General features: G+C 49.1%; 11 protein-coding genes across 11 annotated transcripts; 4 read left to right on the plus strand and 7 right to left on the minus strand.

The window, feature by feature from the left end:
• Positions 1 to 231: 231 nt before the first annotated feature.
• K444DRAFT_667111 (biotin synthase) lies at positions 232 to 1,635 on the minus strand. The gene is made up of 3 exons (XM_024887259.1): positions 1,364 to 1,635; positions 1,219 to 1,314; positions 232 to 1,141 (listed from the first exon to the last, which is right to left on the minus strand). The coding sequence occupies exons 1-3, from the start codon at positions 1,598 to 1,600 to the stop codon at positions 266 to 268; spliced, it is 1,209 nt and encodes a 402-aa protein (XP_024732165.1). The 5' UTR covers positions 1,601 to 1,635; the 3' UTR covers positions 232 to 265.
• Positions 1,636 to 1,889: 254 nt separating this feature from the next.
• Positions 1,890 to 4,872, plus strand: K444DRAFT_617719 (adenosylmethionine-8-amino-7-oxononanoate transaminase). Its single transcript, XM_024881187.1, has 5 exons — positions 1,890 to 2,106; positions 2,236 to 2,540; positions 2,592 to 3,901; positions 3,954 to 4,522; positions 4,574 to 4,872. The coding sequence occupies exons 2-5, from the start codon at positions 2,262 to 2,264 to the stop codon at positions 4,744 to 4,746; spliced, it is 2,331 nt and encodes a 776-aa protein (XP_024732166.1). The 5' UTR covers positions 1,890 to 2,106; positions 2,236 to 2,261; the 3' UTR covers positions 4,747 to 4,872.
• On the minus strand, positions 4,847 to 6,709 carry K444DRAFT_617721 (uncharacterized protein). The gene is made up of 5 exons (XM_024881188.1): positions 6,505 to 6,709; positions 6,181 to 6,457; positions 5,921 to 6,132; positions 5,611 to 5,872; positions 4,847 to 5,564 (listed from the first exon to the last, which is right to left on the minus strand). Exons 1-5 carry the CDS (start codon positions 6,678 to 6,680, stop codon positions 4,908 to 4,910), a joined length of 1,584 nt encoding a protein of 527 aa, XP_024732167.1. The 5' UTR covers positions 6,681 to 6,709; the 3' UTR covers positions 4,847 to 4,907.
• A 133-nt stretch (positions 6,710 to 6,842) lies between these two features.
• K444DRAFT_597213 (uncharacterized protein) lies at positions 6,843 to 8,925 on the plus strand (the record flags this gene model as incomplete). The annotated part of the gene is made up of 6 exons (XM_024878469.1): positions 6,843 to 6,951; positions 7,005 to 7,235; positions 7,289 to 7,332; positions 7,384 to 7,451; positions 7,524 to 8,573; positions 8,729 to 8,925. The coding sequence occupies exons 1-6, from the start codon at positions 6,892 to 6,894 to the stop codon at positions 8,923 to 8,925; spliced, it is 1,650 nt and encodes a 549-aa protein (XP_024732168.1). The 5' UTR covers positions 6,843 to 6,891.
• Positions 8,926 to 9,048: 123 nt separating this feature from the next.
• On the minus strand, positions 9,049 to 9,770 carry K444DRAFT_597215 (peptidyl-prolyl cis/trans isomerase; the record flags this gene model as incomplete). Its single annotated transcript, XM_024878470.1, has 2 exons — positions 9,049 to 9,428; positions 9,483 to 9,770. The coding sequence occupies 2 exons, from the start codon at positions 9,768 to 9,770 to the stop codon at positions 9,168 to 9,170; spliced, it is 549 nt and encodes a 182-aa protein (XP_024732169.1). The 3' UTR covers positions 9,049 to 9,167.
• Positions 9,771 to 10,033: 263 nt separating this feature from the next.
• K444DRAFT_102186 (uncharacterized protein) lies at positions 10,034 to 11,061 on the plus strand. Its single transcript, XM_024870263.1, has 4 exons — positions 10,034 to 10,373; positions 10,424 to 10,595; positions 10,787 to 10,876; positions 10,925 to 11,061. The coding sequence occupies exons 1-4, from the start codon at positions 10,297 to 10,299 to the stop codon at positions 10,967 to 10,969; spliced, it is 384 nt and encodes a 127-aa protein (XP_024732170.1). The 5' UTR covers positions 10,034 to 10,296; the 3' UTR covers positions 10,970 to 11,061.
• K444DRAFT_655308 (ribosomal protein L14) lies at positions 10,925 to 11,740 on the minus strand (the record flags this gene model as incomplete). The annotated part of the gene is made up of 4 exons (XM_024886001.1): positions 10,925 to 11,243; positions 11,295 to 11,531; positions 11,584 to 11,668; positions 11,726 to 11,740. The coding sequence occupies 4 exons, from the start codon at positions 11,738 to 11,740 to the stop codon at positions 11,173 to 11,175; spliced, it is 408 nt and encodes a 135-aa protein (XP_024732171.1). The 3' UTR covers positions 10,925 to 11,172.
• A 584-nt stretch (positions 11,741 to 12,324) lies between these two features.
• K444DRAFT_645992 (uncharacterized protein) lies at positions 12,325 to 14,433 on the plus strand (the record flags this gene model as incomplete). The annotated part of the gene is made up of 3 exons (XM_024885154.1): positions 12,325 to 12,420; positions 12,473 to 13,061; positions 13,118 to 14,433. 3 exons carry the CDS (start codon positions 12,325 to 12,327, stop codon positions 14,431 to 14,433), a joined length of 2,001 nt encoding a protein of 666 aa, XP_024732172.1.
• Positions 14,434 to 14,958: 525 nt separating this feature from the next.
• On the minus strand, positions 14,959 to 16,002 carry K444DRAFT_538883 (glycoside hydrolase family 16 protein; the record flags this gene model as incomplete). The annotated part of the gene is made up of 1 exon (XM_024875579.1): positions 14,959 to 16,002. One exon carries the CDS (start codon positions 16,000 to 16,002, stop codon positions 14,959 to 14,961), a length of 1,044 nt encoding a protein of 347 aa, XP_024732173.1.
• A 2,489-nt stretch (positions 16,003 to 18,491) lies between these two features.
• Positions 18,492 to 18,836, minus strand: K444DRAFT_476129 (ankyrin; the record flags this gene model as incomplete). The annotated part of the gene is made up of 1 exon (XM_024872936.1): positions 18,492 to 18,836. A coding segment is annotated over one exon (345 nt), but the record flags the coding sequence as incomplete, so codon positions are not given.
• Positions 18,837 to 19,340: 504 nt separating this feature from the next.
• K444DRAFT_102307 (purine and uridine phosphorylase) lies at positions 19,341 to 21,775 on the minus strand. The gene is made up of 3 exons (XM_024870264.1): positions 20,664 to 21,775; positions 19,806 to 20,611; positions 19,341 to 19,740 (listed from the first exon to the last, which is right to left on the minus strand). The coding sequence occupies exons 1-3, from the start codon at positions 21,652 to 21,654 to the stop codon at positions 19,684 to 19,686; spliced, it is 1,854 nt and encodes a 617-aa protein (XP_024732175.1). The 5' UTR covers positions 21,655 to 21,775; the 3' UTR covers positions 19,341 to 19,683.
• Positions 21,776 to 22,225: the final 450 nt, after the last annotated feature.

A 22,225-nucleotide genomic window follows, 5' to 3' on the forward strand; every position in this document is an offset into this window, starting at 1 on the left:
TTAACCTTGAGCAGTTTAGTGCAAGGAATTAGAAGTTGCGTTCACTCAAACTCACTTAGAGTTTGCTGACTGGAGATCTCTGTACAAACTTGCCTTATTTCGGTATATGACAGCCGGGAGAAATCCACTTTGTCGGAGTTCGGAATGCCATTGAGCGAGGCTAGCTGGATATCAGCGATTGCAAAGATAGACTGGAAGGATAGTAGGAGAAATGATATCAGACGAATATATGAGTTGCAAACGAAGTTGTATTCAATGCTATTTATCATGCCACCGAAGCAGCAACAGGTCTATCTTTCTGGATCTCTAATGGAGCAGAACTCGACACCAGCTCTCTCAATGCCTCAACCTCAAAGCTCTCCATAGGCCGTAATCCCCACTTCTCAAAGATAACTCTATCCTCATCCCACCCATTACAAGCAGTCGTGAGCATCTTCTCTCCCGTGAAGACAGCATTGGCGCCCGCCATGAAGCAAAGAACCTGCTGCTCTTCCGAAAGCGTAGTTCGACCAGCAGCAAGACGGATGATCGTCCTCGGCATGACCATCCTGGCTGTTGCAATCGTCCTCAACGTCGCATCGAAAGGAGAGGTCTCCTTATCCCCAATCCTGTCACCCAACGGCGTCCCTTTGATCGGAACCAGAGTATTGACCGGGAAACTCTCAGGATGCGCAGGCAGGGTAGCGACCGTATAGATAAGGCCCACATGATCACTTGGTTTCTCTCCCAGTCCTAGGATACCCCCCGTACAGACATTCAGCCCCGCATCCCTAACATTCTTAATGGTGGCCAATCGCTCATCGTAAGTCCTCGTCGTAATGACAGACGGATAGTGCTCCCTAGACGTATCGACATTGTGGTTGTACGCCGTGAGACCTGCCTCCTTTAACTCCTTGGCCTGCTCGAGATCGATCATGCCCAGTGTGACGCACACCTCCATTCCCATTTCTCGGACACCGTTCACCATCTCCTTGATATTTTTGAGGTTGGTTTTCCGCCCGCGCATGTCACGCCACGCGGCGCCCATGCAGAAGCGTGTGCTGCCGTTGTCTTTGGCGATTCGGGCTGCGGAGAGGACGGAGTCAACGGTCACCATTTTGGAGGCTTTGAGGCCGGTTTGGTATTTAGAGGACTGAGCACACTGCGAAGAGTTAGTTGAAATTCTGATCGACCAGTTGAATCGTCTCTGTGTGCAGAGTGATTGTTCGTAGAACTCACGTAAGAGCAGTCTTCACTGCATCCTCCAGTCTTGATATTCATGAGAGTACACATCTGGATCGAGGAAGGGTTGTGGAATTTCCGGTGAACTGTGCCCTGCTTGCTGTCAACGGGTACTCGAAACCTCCAGTGGAAAACGGCATACAGCTGCAAAAGCCAATTTCATCAATGACGTATCATAGATCTCTTTGATCTCCTCTTTCGTCCAGTTGTTCCTCGGCGCGTTGGCCTCGAGAGCATGATCAAAAATAGCCGACTGCGGGGTCGGCCCAGCGGAGACAGACGAGACAGTGCCATATTTCCTCACAAGAGACTGTGGCTTGGTCTCCTGGAGCAGAGCTCTGCAACTGGCAACAAAGAATTGAGGTCGGTGGCCACGCATGATGTTGTTGGTGAGTCAATTGACTCTTGATGGAAGTGTGTCGTGGGTTGTATATCGGCCAGAGGCTATTCGATGGTGGGGCAGCACCTCGGATGGATCGAGTTTAGGCGGGAAACGCCCCTGAGCCCGGCGATTGTTGAATGCCCCGCCCCGCCCCCTTGTTGGGAGAGCCTTCACTCGCTGAAATTTCTTGAAGCCTGCATCGTGCACGTGAGCTAACGCGCGCTATTACCATTGCCATCAAATAATACCGCAGGCTCGGCGCTCGGCTCGTCCAGAGGAACGGTTCCTTCCATTTTCTTTCAACCCAATCACAGTCTCGCTGCTCAGGGACTTCACGGTCGACAACATTTCATCTTCGAGCATAAGTGGAAGGTGGTGACAATACGAGAAGCTTCTCCAATTGGTATGAGGTTGGCATAAACGTTCCCGCTGGGTTTTGGTGGAACTTTACGGCTTCTTTGAAAAGGCGGGGCAACTCGGGGCATTGAATTTTCCTCGGACAAGTATATCTCACTTCAGATAGACGAAGATTCCCGGACAAAATCTATTCCAAAGTGTCCTCAAGCCGTAAAGTTCATGGCTTGCTTTCAAATCTAGAACTTTTCAAGAATAATAATACTAACAGGTGATAGAATCTCGTACCCAAGACTTGCCGAAAATGGCCTCCAAAACCTCTCTCCGGAGGACGCTCAGAGCCTACCAAATCTATGGAGCCAACACAAACGTCGGCAAGACGATAATGTCAACGATAATTTGCAAAGCCTTCAAGCGCCAATTCCCTTCTCAGAACGTGTGGTACCTGAAGCCTATTTCAACTGGCCCTTTGGATGAGGCGGATTACCGACATATTGCACGGTTCTCGCCGGAAACCAAGACAAAGTGTTTATTTCAGTTTGATGAGGCTGTGAGCCCTCATATTGCTGCTCGCTCTAGCAAGGTTTGGTCTTCAGTCTTCAGAAATTAATAAAAATATCTAATCACGTGACAGTATCTGTCCGACTCCGAAGTTCGTGACGAAGTCCTCGCACATCTTATGGCCTGTTCGGAAGCCGGAGAAGGAACATTACTTCTGGAGACAGCAGGAGGTGTCCATTCTCCCACTCCCAGTGGCAGTTCACAAGCAGATTTATATAGACCGCTCCGACTCCCTATTTGTTTAGTTGCAGACCACCATCTTGGTGGGATCTCTGCCTCGATCTCGGCTTTCGAGTCACTTCATATCAGAGGCTATGATTTAGATACCGTACTACAGTTTGAGGATGGAAAGTATCAAAACCACACCTATCTACAAGAGTATTTCGAGCAGAAGGGAATCTCCTCACTTTCACTCCCGCCACCACCACCCCGAGGACCAACCGAAGAAGAAGATCAAGAAATTATGTCCGATTACTACGAGAAGATGAGCAAACTCGACAAGGTCGAGGAAGCCATCTTCTCCTTATCCGAGAAGCACACAAAGCGACTAGAGAACCTAGAAAGCATGAGTACCAGAGCCAACGATACGATCTGGTACCCATTCACGCAACACCGCGATATATCCCCACAGAGTATCGTGACCATCGACTCCGCATCGGGGGATTTCTTTCAAACCTACACTCCCACCTCTAAAGCCGGTACGTTGATCCCGACATTCGATGGCAGCGCAAGCTGGTGGACACAAGGCCTCGGCCACGGAAATCCAGAACTGTCCCTCGCAGCAGCCTACGCAGCAGGCCGCTACGGACACGTAATGTTCGCAGGTGCAATCCACGAGCCTGCTCTCCAACTCGCGGAATCACTTCTCCACTACCTGAACAATCCACGTCTCCAAAAGGTCTTTTACTCCGACAATGGGAGTACGGGCATGGAAGTCGCTGTGAAGATGGCGCTGACGGCTTCATTTGAGAGATATAAGTGGGATGTGCCGAAAGAGGAGGTGGGTGTGATTGGGCTGAAGGGTAGTTATCATGGGGATACCATTGGGGCGATGGATGCATCTGAGCCGAGCACTTTTAATGAGCGAGTACATTGGTATAAAGGGCGGGGCTACTGGTTTGATTTCCCGCAGGTGAAGATGGTAAGAGGGAAGTGGATTGTTGAGCCGCCTGAGGGGATGAAGGCCGAATTTGGAGAAGTGACTGAGTTCGCTTCTTTGGCGGAGATCTTCGACATTCAGGCGAGGCTTGGATCGTCGGCTGGGCGGAAGTACAGTAAACACATTGAGGAGACATTGAATGGACTGATCAATAAAGAGGGAAAGACTTTCGGCGCGCTGGTAATGGAACCTGTCATCCTAGGTGCGGGAGGAATGCTCTTCGCGTAAGCCCCTGTTACCCTTTTCCATCTCAATTTACTTACATGTAACTCTAAGCGACCCCCTATTCCAACACCTCCTCGCCTCCACCATCCGCACTTCGCCTCTCTTCCCCTCTCCCCCTCACGCTTCACCGGAAACCTGGACCGGCCTCCCGGTAATCCACGACGAAGTCTTCACTGGCCTCTACCGCCTCGGCACCTTCACACCCTCCACCCTCCTCCAATCCCACCCCGACATCTCCGTGCACGCCAAGCTGCTAACCGGGGGCCTCGTCCCGCTCTGCTGCACTGCGGCATCGCAATCCATCTTCGACGCCTTCCTTGGGAACGAGAAGCGTGATGCGTTGTTGCATGGACATAGTTATACCGCGCATCCAGTGGGTTGTCAAGTTGCGGTGAAATCGATTGCGAAGATGGTGGGGATGGAGAACGAGGGTGCGTGGGATCACGCGAAGGAGGATTGGAAGAGTGGGTCCAGGCTTGCTTCTGTCTCCGATCAGGCGGTGCAGGCTTGGAGTGTGTGGTCGAAGGGGTTTGTGGGTAAAGTGTCGTTTTCAAGGGAGGTTGAGAGTGTGATTGCTCTTGGTTCGGTTCTGGCGATAAAGCTTCAAGATGAGAATTCTGGTAAGTATTCGATTTCAACCCTGCAAGAAACGGATACTTACAGGCGAATAGGGTATAGCTCAACAGCAGCCACTGGACTGCAGAAGAAGCTTTTGGAAGGATCAGACGGGTTCAAGATTCATGTTCGAGTTCTTGGGCATGTGCTCTACGTGATGGCTAGTCAGACGTCCAGGACTGAGGCTTTGCGGAGTATCGAGAAAACTTTGCTCGATGCTCTGTATTGAGGAAAGAGAAAATAATGTATATATGAGATGGAGAAAATGAGAAAGCAGTTTGTACACATATTGCAACACTTTCAGGCTCTAGAGGAATTCCTAAGATGAATATGGCTGGCAGTCGTTTATCTAGACGTTCTTCGATTTTTGCTATTGAATCGTGGTAGTTTTCACCGTGACCATCGTTCTACTAGCTGCTCCCGGTTTATATTCTTAGCTTGCAAGGCATGTAGTTCCACGGCGTCCAGACTCCTCTGCAAGTCCTGAACCTCGTGATCGAACTTCGAAACGTCTGACTCAACATCGGGATCAATCAGTCGAACTTTCCCATAAAGTGTCTCGGCCAACAGAGAATCCCGCAACAAGCCCAGCGTAATCTGAGCATCCAGCAAATGCGAAGAAATGGATGTCTCTGCCGTCGATTGCAGACTGTTAGCGTGACTCTCAAGCCTCGTAATCCTTTCAGAAAGCATCTTCTCAAGGGCCTCAACCCTGGCAGTATCAGAAACTCCTTCAGCTGGGAGAATGATACCCAAGTTTCTGGCCAGTTGCTGTTCTGGCTCGATGTCCTCATCGTGCCCGGATGATCGGCGTCGGGTTGTTCTGGCACGGATTGGGGATGTTTGAGAGCTTGACGATTTTCGTCTTCTCTGGGTGTTTGGTTTAGTCGGGCTCGAAGGCTTGGTTGTAGAAGGCTCTGGGCGTGCGAGCTCTTTCTTTGCGGAGTCGACTACAAATTGCAATGCCATTCTATGGCATTGACTCTCCTCAATGCGTTCTAGGAGAGTCTCGATTCGATTTACGAGGAATGTGAGACACTCACATATCTGGGAGGATGTTAGTCAGGTCTCGAGAATGGTAAGGGAAGCTTACATATTTCACTGCTTTCACAGACCGCTCTTGTCCCTGTCCATTAGTAGCGGCAATAGTTCTTAGAGCTGGTTCCAGATATTGCTGTTCTGCAGACATCTGAGCCACAGGAAGTATTTCTGAATACAGAGACTCGAGCTCTTCTTGTAGATCATTGACTTGGTTGTCCGAATCGTGTCCGTTTGAAGTATTCGATGATTTTAAAGTATCCAAATAAATTCGGTCCAGTCTCGTTCGTATGCCTTCTACTGTGTGCTTAATCAATCTGGATACGTTAGAAAAAGTATCTGACATTTCTTGCGAGACTGAATACCTTGCACACAAGTCTCTTATCCTCGCTATAGTATCATCATCTCCGGACTGCCCTGGATCGAGGTCACTGGCCAGCTTTTGTAAACTTAATAGTAGTTTGTCGTCCGATTTGAGGATATTATCCACGGTTTGCCTCACACCCGCATCCGTAGCCTTGGATTGTTGTTCTAGATCCACAATTTGGTACTTAAGGCTTTGCGACAATTCCTCAATCTAATGTATATTAGACAATACTATCCGCAGGGGAGATGAAGGCCGTACGGCAGCATTGATATGACCTTTCTCCACTTCCCATTTCCTGACTTGGCCTTTCTCAGTATGTGCACGCGTCTGGCTAGTCCTTTTATCGTTCTTGACCAGCGAAGCCATAGCATTCTGCTGTAATCGCAACGCTTCGGTTTGCTTTTCGATAGCTGCCGTCGATCTTTTTAGCTCTTCGATTGCATTTTGGATCTCCTGGTGAGTGAATGCTTGAGCAATAGACAGGTCTTGGGCTGCCAAAGCTTCAACCTGTCCATTCTTCAATAGGGTAGCGTATCTAGCTCAAATCAGCATCGGCAATTTGTAATTTGAAAGATATCTCACAGAGCGGCTTCATCTCTAGTGAGGAGCGTTTCAGGAGTCAGATATTCTTGAATCCACGTTTGAATAGCGGTCTGGTTGTCCGGGTCATTGAATGCAGCTTTGATAGCATCTCGATCATGCGGCACATCTCGATCGCGCAGTATCGAAAGGAGGGTCTGGTAGGAATCTTCTGCCATGGTGGTTGAAAAGAAGGCTGAAATAGTGCCTTGTAGATCGTGTTGTGTTGATCGCGCGAAAGGCGCGCCCAAACCTCAGCCTTTCGTCTCGGCAAGCAAAATTCCGTGACCCCTCCGATCCGGGCCGAGGGAGACCACTCTATGAAGAACAAGAAGAGTGTTCCGAGTCAAAGCAACTTCCTTTTCTTAAATTTCATATATATCTAATAGTATGGCTGGGGATAATGGCTCCACCAGCATTGCATCAGCTACCCTGGAAGCCTTCAAGTTGGTCTGCAACTGCGCCATTGACTGGATGACATCGGCAAGGCTGATAATTTACAGGTTGCCCGCCTATCATGGCACCGGAATTTGACTGCATGGGTTTTCATACCAGTTGGGGTTTTGGTTATCCTTTTGGCATGTTTTGGAGTCAATTCTCTCATTGGACTAAGCTCTGTATCTTTCCCAGCTTCAGTTGCGTGCTTGCTTGTTCTGTTTTTGGCCCTGATTGTATTGGATATGATCATTGGAGACCGGAAAACAAGAGCCGTTGTCAATATTATTGACGTACCAGTAAGCATTCCGTTGTTCTACATAAGGATATTTTCTGAATATTTGGTATGAAGGCTGGATTTGCTCTTCGATGGATAAATATCTTTTTCACGCCTTCGTATGTGTTCCTCCCAACCCCCTTTCACTCTCTAGACGCTGAATAGTACAGCTTCGTTCTGCTCCCATTGAGTCCTCCGATTGGGGGTGTCGAAGTGGCAAAGATCATAGCAGTATTCCGTAAGTAAGATCTCTTGCTTGAACCCAGAGCCCATTATTCGGAATTTTACCTATATCTAATCCTCCTTCAAGTCATTGGGTTCTTCGTGGTTTTCATAGCCACGGCCTGCATAGCAAGATTTCTACACCTGATCTCGGGCACTTCAAAAAGAGCAATAACCGAAAGAGCAGAAGAGATGGGTGACGAATCTGATGCAATTCCTCTCGCAGACTCAACTCCAAGAAGGCAAAACTCCGAGACCACTCTTACAAGCGGCTGGAGCACACCTGGCTTCCCAGGCCTCCCAGATGACTCGACCAACGACTTGATTGCACCTCAACGAGCTCAAGATCCCTCTCGAATCCGAGGTACCGGTGGCCCACCAGAGAGCGATACCCCAAATCAACATGTTGCCCGGAGTCAGATCTTGCAAGCCCCTCTCCCACTCACCCGTCCGCAAAGATGGGCAGCGTTCATCAACCTGAATTTCGATAGACTTACATACCTCTTCCTCTTCCTCTTCATCGGACTTCCAATCTACTACTCAACCGGCTATGCCATGCCAGCACAGCTAACCTTCAACATCCTCGCCTACTTCACAGCTCTGTCTCTCCCCGCTCGATGGAGACAATTCCTGCATCCGGTCTTGGTCTCATCCGGGATTACAATCCTCGGAATCTGGATCCTAGGGCTCATCCGCGGCGACAGCCTAAACACCAGTCTAAGTGCCTACAAAACGGGCACAAACTACCTCGACCTCTGGCACGGTGAGAAACAGCTCAAAATGCCAGGAACCGGTGATCTCCTCGTCAGTGCCCTTGATGCAAGCATCGTTGCACTCGCTCTCCCGATGTTTTCCTACAGAATGGAACTTAAGCGGCATTTTTTCGCTATTGTGATTCCAAATGTCGCTGTCTCAATAGGCTCTCTCTTTGGATATCCTGTGGTGTGTTATGCTATTGGGATCTCTGCAAGACGGAGTCTTGCGTTTGCGGGACGCAGCTTGACGCTTGCTCTTGCTACGCCAGCGGTTAAGAATCTGGGTGGCGATGCGAATACTGTCGCTGCGTTGGCGATTATGAGTGGGATTCTTGGGGCGCTGATCGGCTCCAGGGTGCTGGATTGGTTGAAGATACCTGAAGGTTCGTGCTGCACTCTCTTTCCACCGACGTAGATATTCCAGGATGTTCACTTGCACTTGCACTGCGGCATTTCTTGATGTCTGCAACCATGAACCCCTGAGGCGGCCTCCGTGATTCGGCTGAATGGCGGAAATTGCTGGAAACCACTGACAAAGAAAAAGACGACTATGTGACTCGAGGTGTCACACTGGGAGGGAACTCCTCAGCGATCGCAACAGCAGTCTTGCTGGTTTCAGACCCGCGAGCAGCAGCACTATCAAGTCTAAGTATGAGTTTGTTCGGTATCATTACTTTGGCTTTAACATCAGTTCCTGTCATAGTCAAAGCGATTGACTCGTTAGTTGACTTGTAAGGAAGGGCAGATACCCAGTAATTGAGATCATGACATCGATATTTCATACTCAAGCACTTTTTAGATATTGACACAACTGTGAATACAGCCAACTGCTAGGATCTGAATGTCCAGCAATAGAGAAACCAGCCTTATCAACACACTATTTAGCCCAAAGCAAACGTCCCAATAATACTCAGACAGCTGCTCATTCCAATCTGAACAGTCATCAGTAACCACGAATCGGACAAAAGGCGCAAGTCTTACCTCTCAATCAAGTGCAGCCCAGAAGCAGTCTCAACAACGCGACTAACGTCTCCTGGTTTCAGTTGGAAGGCAGCATCCTCGAACTCCTTTTGCATGTCGCCTTTGCCAAAGAAGCCCAGATCTCCCATCTTTCTCGCACTGCTGCAATCTGATTCGCTCACAGCAAGCTGTCCCAAGGATGTCTGACCACTTCGGATGCGAGCTTCGTGCCCAAGGATGATGCTCATAGCCTCCTCCTTTGTGCGCTTAATCTCGGCCTAGTAGTCTGTCAGTGATGAGAACTCTAAAAGCTTCGAAATGTGTAAAAGTACCTCGCGCCAGCTGCTGGGACGCCGGCTATCCTTATGCTTCACCAATAAGTGACTTGCCCTGATCTTGCCATTATTCCCGGGATTGCCGTTCGCCCCTCCAGCTTCGGGTCTGATCTCAGGCGCACTGTGGTGCTCAGCCATGTAAGTCTTGAGTTTCTCGGTATCTGTTCCTGGCGGTGGTTCCCATCGTGACAGCTTTTGTGATTCGTTGAAGTAGTAAGGGAGATTCTTCGAATTCGAGTGGCGGACTTCCCAGCCAGCGGGCAGGCCTGCGTCTGCCTTTTGCATCTGTCAGCAAGCTTCGATGTTGTTTGGGGGCAAGTATAGAGGAAGTAAACAAACAGTTAGTGAAGCATGGCACATACCATTTCGTGGAACGCGAGGACTTGATGAGGGTGTGCTTCTGAGAGGAGGATTGACACTGAAGAGGTTGCCTTTGAGGTTGTACAAAGGCGTTCGGGTTGATGGAGGGATGTTGAAATGTGCTGCAGGAACATTGAGGGCAGTCCGAGGGTCACAGGACCTTCGCGGGGCTGCATTGCGCTTGCTTGATTCGGCGATAGCAGGCCGGGAACCAGGGTGCCGGCGCAGACTCTAGTACCGTGTACCTTTCGCCGCCTCATCCACAGATCTGAATCACAGCCATCTTTTGATACATTCAAAGAACAACGCCAGCACCACAGCTACATATCCTCGTGGAGGGATCTCGACTGAGAATCGCAAACGCTTCCAAAAGCAACAACTTCCCCCATCCCACCGAATCCACAACTACACCCACCTGCAACACCGACAATACCTTGAAAAGACCCCCACCATGGCCACCCCCGAACCAAGCACCGTTGACGAGACCAAGAAGATGGAACAGATCACCTTTCGCTTCTGCAGCGAATGGTAAGTTATATCCCCTCCATGGCACAATATAAGATGCTAACTGCTCATAGCTCCAATATGCTGTACCCGAAAGAAGACCCCGAGAGCCACCGACTGAACTTCGCCTGCCGAACGTGCCAATACTCCGAGGAAGCCACCTCGTCCTGTGTGTTCCGGAACATTCTCAACAACGCCGTCGGTGAGACTGCTGGCGTGACTCAAGACGTTGGATCGGATCCAACTGTGGGTTTACCTCTCTGTTTGTTATGTGGCTCTGTCATCCTGTGTGAAGGCCGCCAGGCTCGAGAAGAGGTGGATAGTGCCGCAGAGGAAGAGTCGCACTAGGAGAGAGGCGCTCCGACATGGAGGTTGAGGTGTTGAGATGATGTTAAAAGGCTCTCAAAGACTTCTACTGACATTCTTATGACTTTTAGCTTCCTCGGTCGAATAAGACTTGCCCGAAGTGCAAGACGGAGGATGCAGTGTTCTTCCAGTCTCAACAGAGATCTGCGGAGACTGGAATGGTGAGTACCCCCAAGACTTAAGCGTAATACTTTACTAACTGCGCCTAGAAACTCTTCTATGTGTGCTGCGGGTGCGGTCACATCTTCTCATGATACCCCCGTTTTGGCGATTATTGCATTCTGTTTTCTTGTGTTGCGGCGTTCAGTGGATCTGGATCTAGACAAACGGAGTTTGGAGTGGGCTCCCATCTCAAAACAGAGACATAGCATGGGAGGAAAGATCTCATATTTTCAATGACAAAGGTGTCAAACGCCGTTTCTCCTATGCTCTTTACCCATGATTTCTATACATATTCCTACAAGTGCATCGGTGCCAGTGATAATATCTTTGACCATTTCATCTTCCTCAACTCGGTCCCAACAACACCTAACAGGGAGTGTTAGCAAGAATCCAGCCAAAGCATACATGCAACCTCACCATTCAACCGCGTCCCTATCGGTTCTCCCGCCTTATTGATCAAGACACACGCATTATCGTCGAACTTTACAACACTGCCGTCAGGCCTCTGCAGCTTCTTTGCCGTCCGAACCACGACCGCATGCCTTAGATCCCCTCTTCGCACCTTATTCGCAGCTGAGGTAGAGACGCTTGCACCTGGGCCTGACTCCGGACCGAAATTCCGTTGCTTTTGTACCACGACAATGATGCGATCACCTAGAACTGAACTCAGCATCACTTCGAAGCTTGTTTATAACAATAGTCGTACCAATCTTTGCGTGACGCTTCATCTTCATGACATTCACGCATTCGACAATCGCAGCGCCGGAATTGTCGATGCAATTCAGCATCGTCTGTGAGCTCCAGTTAGCACTTTGCACCAAAGGCTGAGCTGATGTGAATATTCAGACCTTTAATTGTATCATCGTGAGATCATGTTACGCTGAATTCTGGGAGAGCTCGCTGTCGGATTGCGATTTCAAAAGTTCACGTGGCTGTTTCCGGATTAGCCTTGCGCCTTACTTAAGCGCATGGCGCCCAGCCTCCCATTAAACCACCCCTACGGTAAGTGATTTCTCACAATATGATCCTACTATTGTTCATTTACTATTGTCATCTTCTGTTAGGCCTTCAATGGATCTGACATTTTGGATATTTAAATCATTTTCCTCGTATTTTTGCCCACTGTCGTTTATCAAACTTTCTCACACATACATGCACGCTGTCTACCCCTTGTATCGATTTGAGACCTGCAGCTGAGCGGAGAAGAGAAGAGGAGGCTGCGCCAGCAACAAGGTCAAGACGGACCCCGAGGCCAAGTAGCTTACCTTGTGTAGACTGGAGGAGTTCGGGAACGATAAATTCACTCCTTCAAATTCGAACGGCTGTGAGAGAGTTCTTCCATTCAACGCCACTACCTATCTTACTCATTGCTCCACCACAGCTCCTCAGCATATTTCCATGATTGCACTCGTCGCATAAGCACTTCCTAGTTTCGCAAATCTTCGCCATGGCTCCTGGAAACACTTCACCGAAGAAAGAGCGCCTCACACTTGCGCAATTAACGTCTTATGACGACATCTTGACAGATGCCCTGGTAGATCATGTAAGTTCCCCCTTATCCACGTCTCTCGTCCGGATCCTGATGTTCGGGCCAGGTCTATTACTGGACGAATATTCGGAAGAACAGAAACGCATATCATTCATCCCGAGGAATCAAGGAGGATGAGGTTACTTCGATTCTCCAGAAGCGAGTTATTATCGAGAAGGACCCGGCGAAGGCAGAGCTTGAATTGCTTGCCCTAACTGGTCTCAAGAAGTTCTGCGACGCCCTGAAAACCGAGAAGGAGAAAGATGACTTCCGGAAGCACCTGAGAAAATACATAAATATGTACCTACCCGATTGTCCTTTCGAAGTTGCAAGTACGAATCGATACACGGTTGTTACTCAAGAGGCGTCAGTCACAGCACGGCAATTCATAAAGAAGGGGCAGGTCGTCAAATACTTGTGCGGGATCCAAGTGATTATGACTGAGGAAGAGGAAGAAATGATCAAATCAAGCCGACGAGATTTCAGCATTGTCGTGTCGAGTCGCAACAAGTCAGCCTCCTTGTTCCTGGGACCAGCCAGGTTTGCAAATCATGATTGTGGCGCCAACGCTCGACTTATGACGAGTGGAAGTGCGGGGATGGAAATTCTTGCTGTAAGAGACATCGAAATTGGGGATGAAATTACAGTTTCATACGGTAAGTCCAATACTGCCTCGATTCCATGGAAGTGAGCTTGCTAATAGCCTCAAAAGGGGAGAATTATTTCGGCGATGACAACTGCGAATGTCTCTGTGAAACCTGCGAAGACAACTGCGAGAATGGCTGGTCTGCCGGAGCAGATGGCGAAACTAAAACGATTCCCAAGAAGTCGATCGAAGAGGAGACCTCGAGTTCTTACTCATTCAGAAATAGGCGACGACTAGGCTCTTCCGTCTCTTCTCGGAATCAGTCCGAGACCCCAGAAGTCAATATTCGGCCACACGTTCCCAAGAGAACCCCGCGGTCACTCTCCCAGTTCAAGAATCAGGAATCTTCACCCCTTGGCAAATCGCCCTCTCGAGAGCCGAGTGAAAGCGCCGGGACTGAAACTCCACGGAAGAGAAAGAGAGAGCTTGATAATCTGCTCACTCCATCACGACAATCCAAGAAAGCCCGTCCGAGTCCTCTTGTCAAAATGGAGTCCAACCCATGCTTCTCACCGCCCATGAGCTCGAATCAATCCCCATCCAGCTCAGTTCAAGGATCTCGGCTCACCAGCCTTTCACCATCAGGTACAGATGGCCAAAACAGCACCGATGCTACCTCTGTCGATGAAGATACCATTATTGTCCAACCCCGAATCGTCAGTCCCACGGTATCGAGATTGAGACGATCCCGTGCCACGAAGCAATCACCGCTGGAGCAGGCCAAGTCAGGGGAGCCAATCCTAGTCGGGAAATCTACAGAATCATCGCATCCAGTTATCCAAGACGATTCAGACTCGCTTCTGTCCGAGCTTAACAGCGAAATGTTCGACTTTGACGACCAACCCACACCCTCAAAACCCAAGGAGATCAAGAAAGAAGTCGAAGAGGAAGACGCCATCAACACTACGCCGAAAGCCAACACTACTCTGAAGAAGAAAAAGAGCAAGGGAACGTTCCAACCAAAGACAGACTCTGACCACGCTCCACCTGTTCGAAAGCCAGGGGACTATGTTCTCACGCATCGTCTTCTGGCTGAGCCAACATCGGCGTGGATCAACTGCAAGATTTGTGAGGAACCATTTGTCCAACAAAACGCGTATTTCACTCGCTCATCGTGTCCGCGATGCGAGCGACATAGTAAACTGTATGGATACATGTGGCCTAAGACGGACAAGGAAGGGAAGGACGACAAGGAGGAAAGAGTCCTTGATCACCGGACCATCCACCGTTTTGTCCGACCATCCGAAGAGCGGACCATCCGCAAGAGAAATCGCAGTGAGACCGAAAGCCGTGCTGTGACCAGAGAGATTAGCGAGCTTGTTGTCGAGGAAGTGGTAGAGAAGGGGCGGAAGAGAGCGAAGAGGAGCCGTATTACGATGTGAGAAGATATGGATCGGTGTTGTTTTTGAGCGAGCATGAGCATTTGATGATATGGTGGCGTTTACGGTGGCATGGATGGGTTGGAAGCTTTGCATAGCCTGTATCAACACGGGCGATTTGTAACAATAAACTTGGGAGAAGAGCCTAGATTCAAGGGATGTACAACACATAGGGTGGACGTCGTACCGGTTGCTATCTGGTTGGATTGCGGATTTGGGAATGAAGATGTTGAGAGGACTTCTTCAAATTTACTAGTGAAGTGTTATCAATTGTATCGTATTGCAACGCACCTTACATGACGCCTCCGTCGGGCACTCTTTTTCTCACTTCCTCATATCCCTTCCAGCCCTCCTCTCAATTTCGCACAAGTCTTTGCATGGAGGACGCCTGTGCCTGTCAACCCAGCTCCTTCCCTTCCTGCCTCCATGCTTTCGTGAAAGTGGCACTAACTCCGCCAAAAGCTACACCTGGCAATCTCAGAGACACGCAACAGCACACGTAAGAGCAAGATACACTTCCACAAACCTCTACATCGTCTTCCCCTCCCTCGCCCTCTCAAAATCCTCCGCAAACCTCCCCCAACCCCCGGCGGGCTCAGCACTCATCCTCAGCTCATGCACCACAAAGTCATACCACCCCTCCCCGGGCAAGCGTCCACCACAAACATTCCCGCCCATCGCGACATTCAAAATAACCCTCCAATCACTAATCCTCCTCGTGCCCCTCGGAATCCCGGCCTTCATGACCGGCCGCCCATCAATATACCACACCAGCCTGCCTCCCTCCCCGTTCCCCGGCTGATCCCACGCCAACTCAAACGTATGCGCCCTCTGCCCCATATCCGGAATCGGCGTCTCCACAACGCGATGCTTGTCCCAATCCGCGCCGTTGTAATGCCCCCAGTGCAAACAGGAATGGTTCACGCAGTCCCCGTTCCAGCTCTCGAAGATGTCGATCTCGCCGTCGTCGGGCCAGGTGAAGGGTTGCGAGGGGAGCAGCCAGAACGCGGGCCAGATCCCGGGTGCGCAGGGCGCGGTGAGCGTTGCGGAGAGGGAGCCGCGTTGGCGGTCGAGCGTTTGGTGGGAGATGAGGCGCGCGCTGGTGTACTTGTTTTCCGGGGAGGAGTCGCAAATTGCTCGTAGGACCAGCTTGTTGTCGGGTGTGAAGAAACAGTTGCGGGGGTCGGTGGTGTAGTTTTGGGATTCGGCGTTGCCCCAGCCGTGGGCGCCGGTTTCCTGTTGGAAGATGGTGGAAATGGGGGTTTGGGGGTTGAAGGCAGCTTGCCAGTAGGGAGATGTGGAGGGAGAGGGCCGCGTTGAGGCGGGTATGAATGGGGAGGGGGTGCGTTGGGGCTTGGTTGAGGAGGGAATCGGCGGTGGTTGTCCTCCGTATTGAGGTTGATACTGGGGCTGGTACTGAGGTTGCTGATGTTGAGGCTGAGACTGATACTGGGACTGATACTGCTGTTGATATTGAGGTTGAGGTTGAGGCTGAGGGCGATTATTGGTCAATTCATCTAGCTTTGCTTTCCCTTTATTAAAAAGGCCTTCGAGGGTATGTTGGAACGACATTTTGTTTGTGTGAAGAAGAGAGAGCAAGCTTCCAAGAAATTGTCCTCGTTACCAGCTGGTAAGTGACGTACTTCTCGCCTTATCGGGATCAAAAGTGCGTTGCGTGCTCATAATTGCGCATACGCCTGATCATGGGAATTTTAAACTTGTAGTCCTGTTTACAACGATATCAGCTGCGCCCAAATCTAGCGCACTTCTGGACTTCATTACTCTCCTCGCTGTCATGTGTTACTTCAAGCAAGCTTACTATAAAGCACAAATTAGGGAGAGTATAACTAGATTCAAGAGGTGAGTCTCTTCTTCATGCTATGAGATTAAGAGCAGCTTTGAAGACACCTTCAAGATCTTCAAAATGGATTGGAATTAATTAAGGATGTGCTGCGCCAGAAGCTAAAAACGGTATCCCAGTCCACAAGGCCTGCAAATGCAAGAACGCCTGGCCAGGAGCTTGCCCCAAGTTCCGGGTTGACCCGGACGATGAAGTTGCAGTATAATTGACATTTAATCCATGTACAAACTCACTTCGGATTATATGAGACGGAGATGTTCGACAATCTATAGTCCTTTCGCGAACTGCATACCAAAAGAGGAGATGTTAGAGCGGAAGCGTGCGGCACAGGAATCGTTTGTCGTGTTCACAAAACTCTGCGTTTTCGGACACGTAGGGCATAAGCTTGGGAAACCTTTACCTAGAAATCACTATTGCTTCGTTCCGCTTTCCTGGAAGATTTTTTGCTTCGCCCTGCTGTTGGGCTATTTTTGAAGCTCCGGTATCTTCGGGAGCGGGGTGCCTTACTCGTTACAAGCCCACCCTCAAAGTCCGTGTTTTTAGGGCATTTCGCTAAGAAGCGAATGCCAAACCCAATTTTGTGCCTTTTATCTTATTCTCTAAATCGCTTTAAAAGAGATTTAAAACTCACTCTAGCTTCTTTAATCATATATATATATATATTATAATAGGTTACAATTAATAGTTATTGTATATTTGTCAAGTGAAGTGGGAGACTTTGGTTTTGCGATACCTGAAAATATCGCTAAAAACACGGACTTTTGAGGCCGGGCTCGTTACGAGTTAGCGAAGTAGAAAAGGGGTTCCAGTCACCTACCGCCTGTGTCAGCGTTTTGGGCCCGTCAAATGGGCTGAGGGACCAGTTATTTCTGCTGACACTTGCAGGATTCCTTTAGGATCACAACGTCAAGAATGTGACCAAGACTTCATATCATGTCGGGTATGAATGCTGAGAGGTCCAACGCGGCAATCAGCTGGCTCACGCTTGTCGGCTAGGATCTTCGCGTTCTCTTCAGCTAGCAGAAGTAATACAGTGTAAGATGTATCCTGGGATGAGCGGAACTCTTCGGAGTGAAAGAAGAGACTCGCAATCAGATTTTCTATTTCTTCAATGTCGAGAAAAGGAAAATGTTCATCAAGACTGATGGGGTGGTAAGTGCATAGCCTAGGATCTGTAGCTTCCAAGCAAGCCAATTATTGTTCTCCAGCCATAGACATCCTCTGTTGGAATGTAGTTGTAGACTGTTGCCACTGCTGCTGAGTTTCGGATATGTTTTGGTTCCACGGGTAAGGATGGATTCGATCTCGTCGATCATCCAAAGGCACTTGCATCGCCATCCCTGTCTCGCCTTTCCTCTGCCCGGCACAGTCTGTCCCCTTTGCCCAGAATTTACTTAAACGTTGAACTGTACAGTCACTTACAAAATCAGCTTCGTCCCCTTTCGCCCAAAAAAATTCTGAGCGCAGACCAGCCCGGCCACTTTTGGTGCTGAGACTTGTTCGTATGTGTCATCCCATGTACTCTACAGTACCAGGCCACTATATCGATTTTGGAAGGAAATACTTTCTGACCACAGATGCGAGCAAAACTGGCTTCCCCTTTGTGCGCAGCGGCTGGAACTTTTACCTTGCTAAGTCTATAGAAGTAATAATTTTAGAAGTCACATAGGTTTGAACTTTTTGATGGGGTAGCACGGGGCATAATAATATGTGCTTGTATGACACAGCACATGATGGAGTACATCTTACAAGTATTTGGCGTCGCGCTGCGCGCTCCGCTTCTGAGCATGCTAAAGATACCATTATTAAGTAGAATAAAATAATTGAAATGAAGTGGTTATATTACTGTAATATATGGATAGTTGAAGCCTCCTTAAATGTTCTTGGAGTAGTTTCTAGAATATACTAAATACGTCGGGTGGCAACATTATATAGTAAATAAAGATTAGCTCCCCTAGGACCCTCTCTATCAAAGTTATTATAATAATATATATATATTAATATTGCAAAAAGTAAGGAACAGTGATTTTGCATAAATGGTTGTCTGATTAGAAGCTCGCAAGGAGCCTCTGGATCTAGCTAAATAATGGGGAGCTGCTGAGTAAGCGAAGCTAAGCTCCCTAGTACCCGTATCCATACGACAATTAATATAATAATTTCCGAATTATGGATTATTATAGTGTCTTGCGCCTTTCTCTAGCAGCAACTTCACCACCGCCTCGTGCCCCTTCTCTGCAGCGCATGACAGCGGTATTCGACCAACAAACTCGTCTTTGGTCTCTAGCTGGGCACCTTTCTCTAGCAGCAGCTTTACCACCGCCTCGTGCCCCCTCTCTGCAGCCCATAATAGCGGTGTTCGACCATAATCCTTGTCTTTGGTCTCCAGCTCAGCGCCTTTCTCTAGCAGCAGCTTTACTACCGTCTCGTGCCCATTCTCTGCAGCCCATGACAGCGGTGTTCGACCATAATCCTTGTCTTTGGTCTCTAGCTCAGCGCCTTTCTCTAGCAGCAGCTTTACCACCGCCTCGTGCCCATGCTCTGCAGCCCATGACAGCGGTGTTTGACCATAATCCTTGTCTTTGGTCTCCAGCTCAGCGCCTTTCTCTAGTAGCAGCTTCACCACCGCCGCATGCCCCTTCTCTGCAGCCCATGATAAAGGTGTTCGACCATAGGTATCCTTGGAGTCCAGGTCATGTCTATTTTTGAGCAAGGCCATCGCCGTTTCTACCCGTCCGAAGTATGCTGCAAGGTGTAATCCTGTCATTCGCCTTGGCACAATCTGACTGTAGCCGCTGGAAGCCATCATAGCCTGGCTAGAGCTAGATACCTTGGCTCCACTCTCAAGCAGTCGTATAATCAACTGTTCCACCTCCGCCGAAGCTGTGCGACCATGATATCCCCAGTTACGTGCAGCGTAGTCATAGAGCGGATTCAACCTGAGCCGCTCCTCAAACTCGGCGTTCGTTTCACAAAACCCGCTCTCAAAGACAGAGAACGAAAGGTAGGTGACGCAAATTGCTATGATATCATTCTCCGCATTTGGGAACCATTGGTCTTGTGTCTGCTTGAAGTATTCCTGTGTTGTATAATGGACCAGTCTGATGATATCAGTCTCTTCATCGACCGTGACCAATCCGGCACACACAGAGACCATGTCTTCAATCTGTGTGAGGTTTCCCTCGTCAAATTCGGGCTTGCCAACCTCTACTGCAAGGGCGTGCTGAAGCTCCAATGTAGTAAGGTGCCTTTTAGTACAGATGATCCACGACAGAATACGCTCTGCAAGCTCCCGAGAATCTGTATCTTGCGCTTTGATTCGCTCCATAGCGTCCTTGTACGCGTGATTATATGCTTGGGAACCTGTTGGAAGGCCTTCCAAAGCCTTTTCGACTTTATTGGGTGTTTTCTTCGTTCTTATAGAGTCGAAATAGAGGTGTGCTAGGAGAAACCTGGGCGAATATTAGTTTGGTAGTCCACCAAAACAACATTAGGAATAGACGTTTATTCCACTAACTGCTTTTGTGATCTCAGTTTTGATTTTTTCACAGTAGGTCTTTAAAAGCTTCGATTCCGATTGTGATATACGGCCATCCAGATATTTTCGCACATCTTCATCATGGGCACGGATCTCTAATTGCACGCTACCATTGAACTGATCAATAATCTGTGGAATGGGCCTCGAAGTTGCAAAAATGTTCACTTCGTGCCGTGTCTGAAGGCTGAAAAGCTCTGACAGAAATCTCGCCCGGCTATCATCAGATACTTGGCATTTATCAAGTGCGTCGACGATAATAAAGGCTCTCGAATACATTTTTGCTACAGATTGGAGAACTCCCAAGATCTCGTCGAGTAATGGCCGTGTTCGCTTTGTCCTATGCTGATCATAAAGATCTTTTACGCTCCCTGGCAGAGAAGACTGGCCCTGAGCTAATTGTATTAGCAGACTCGCCATTAAGTCTTCGATCTTCTGCGTGCCTTGCTGCTGGAAGTTGCAGTAGATATACGCCACGCCAATGGCTGGGTCGCTAGAAGCCCGTGTATCGAGGTCATTAACAACGATAGCTGTGAGGATTGTCTTTCCTGCTCCTGGAATGCCTGGACAGAACAGCGTCTGCTTTTTGGTCTTTAGCCATGCTTGGTACTCTGCTGAATCTAAGAGCCATTGGCCAGTTCCTGGTTGTCGCCTCTTTAGGTAGTCGCTCTGCTGGGGGCCGTAATTAATCGGGGTAAGCCAATTAAGGATCTTTATATCTTTATTATTATTTAACTTATATCTCATCGTTTCAAGATGTGCTTCAGTCCTAGACGTATTGTGAAGAACTAACATAATATTAGCAGTCACAAGACTTGCAGACGCTACAGAAGAACTAACTATGCCGAAGAGTTTCTCCAATCTCCTTCTCAGCTTCGATTTTATTAGGAGGAATGCGACAGAGAAGATCTTTCGCATATGCCGCCGCAGCCATCGCTGCATAGCCTTGCCATTCTTTGTTCTTATGCGAGTCTGAGTAGTCGCATATGCCCCGGATAACCAGGCACGGGAAGTGGCTCATCAGCCCTGCCGCTTCCATCTCAAAACACAGAACGTCCATTTCCGCTGCAAGTCGATCTCGAACCGTAGCATCTTTCATTAACTGGTTTGCAGACGCAATCAGGCCGTAATGAACTTCTAGGTTATCCTCATCTTCGCTTCGTTTAGGTCGCAGAACTAACTTTGATGGATCATTGCCACAGACTATCTCACAGCTTGTTGCATCGTTCGCCGGGTGGGTGATTTCTGATCGATAGAGCCTTTCGTTGCTCGGATCTGGCCGCTTGTACTTCTTATGTAGCCTTGGGTTCTCTTGAATAGCATGGCTAATAGCCGTTTCGAGCTGATGCCCTTTTAACTCGTACCGTGCCTTGAGTCCGTTCATTGCAGTTCGCAAGATCGCTGGTGGCTGATTCAAGAACCCCGTGGTTTGAAATCTCTGATCTTGTATCGTCTTGCCGAAGTCATACTGGAATACGCCACCCTTCCCATCACGCGGGGCGCTCACCACAATGTCGCCAAGATGGATGTTGTGCGTCGGGCTTGGCGCACCGCCGCCGATGCCAACCATCAGACCGATCTTAATATTCGGGAAGCTGTGCAGCATGTCTCTTGCCACCATCGCCGCAGAAGTTGTGCCGTACTCCCCGTCAGGTAAGACGGCAATAACGACGTTGTGTCTCCCAACTTTGCCAAGTGTATAATCGTTGTTGTCATTCGGGGACACATATTCGGGTCCATCGTGGATTTCGTCGAGGAAAGCTTGCGCAGCAACGTACTCCGTGCTTATGGCACATATCCAGCCGACGGTATAGTCTTTAGAGTTCGACATACCCGCTCGCCGGGGATATGATGAAAGGTTGGCCGGACGTGAGAGCTATTCAGCTCGAAGCAAGTGGGTTTTGGTTAGGTTCGTTTGGTCGGAGGGGCTTCCTCTATAGATTCGATTGGCAGAGCTTCCTAGAATAAAATCAACTGCGCAGTGTCACTAATCCTTGCAAAGGAAAGCAAATGATTGCGAAAATGTAAGAGAAAGGAGAATGGATTGAGAGGGTAGATGTCGCGGATTCAGCCTCACGGGGCTGAATCCTGCGGGGTTGGTGTGCACACCTGCAGCTGCGCAGCACTTGCCATGGCACCTCCAATGAATGGCTTGCGGCCACATAGAACCAGAATAGAACAGAAAGATATCGAATCTTCACCGTGAAGCTCTTGCAGAGAAGAGCATAGATAAGAAGCCATGTTAGAATAGAGTTCGGGGCGTGAGATATGTAGTAGCAGGAATGTGGCGATCTTCCAGCCCGACCAAAATGATCGGCGCAAGGGTATCTCCGCGCGTCCGGAGGCTGAATCCGTCCATGTTTCGTCCACACTACGAAGGCGGCGGGCATTAAAATCCGTTC

The sequence above is a fragment of the Hyaloscypha bicolor genome (genome assembly GCF_002865645.1).
Source record: "Hyaloscypha bicolor E unplaced genomic scaffold K444scaffold_126, whole genome shotgun sequence".
Classification (NCBI taxonomy): domain Eukaryota; kingdom Fungi; phylum Ascomycota; class Leotiomycetes; order Helotiales; family Hyaloscyphaceae; genus Hyaloscypha; species Hyaloscypha bicolor.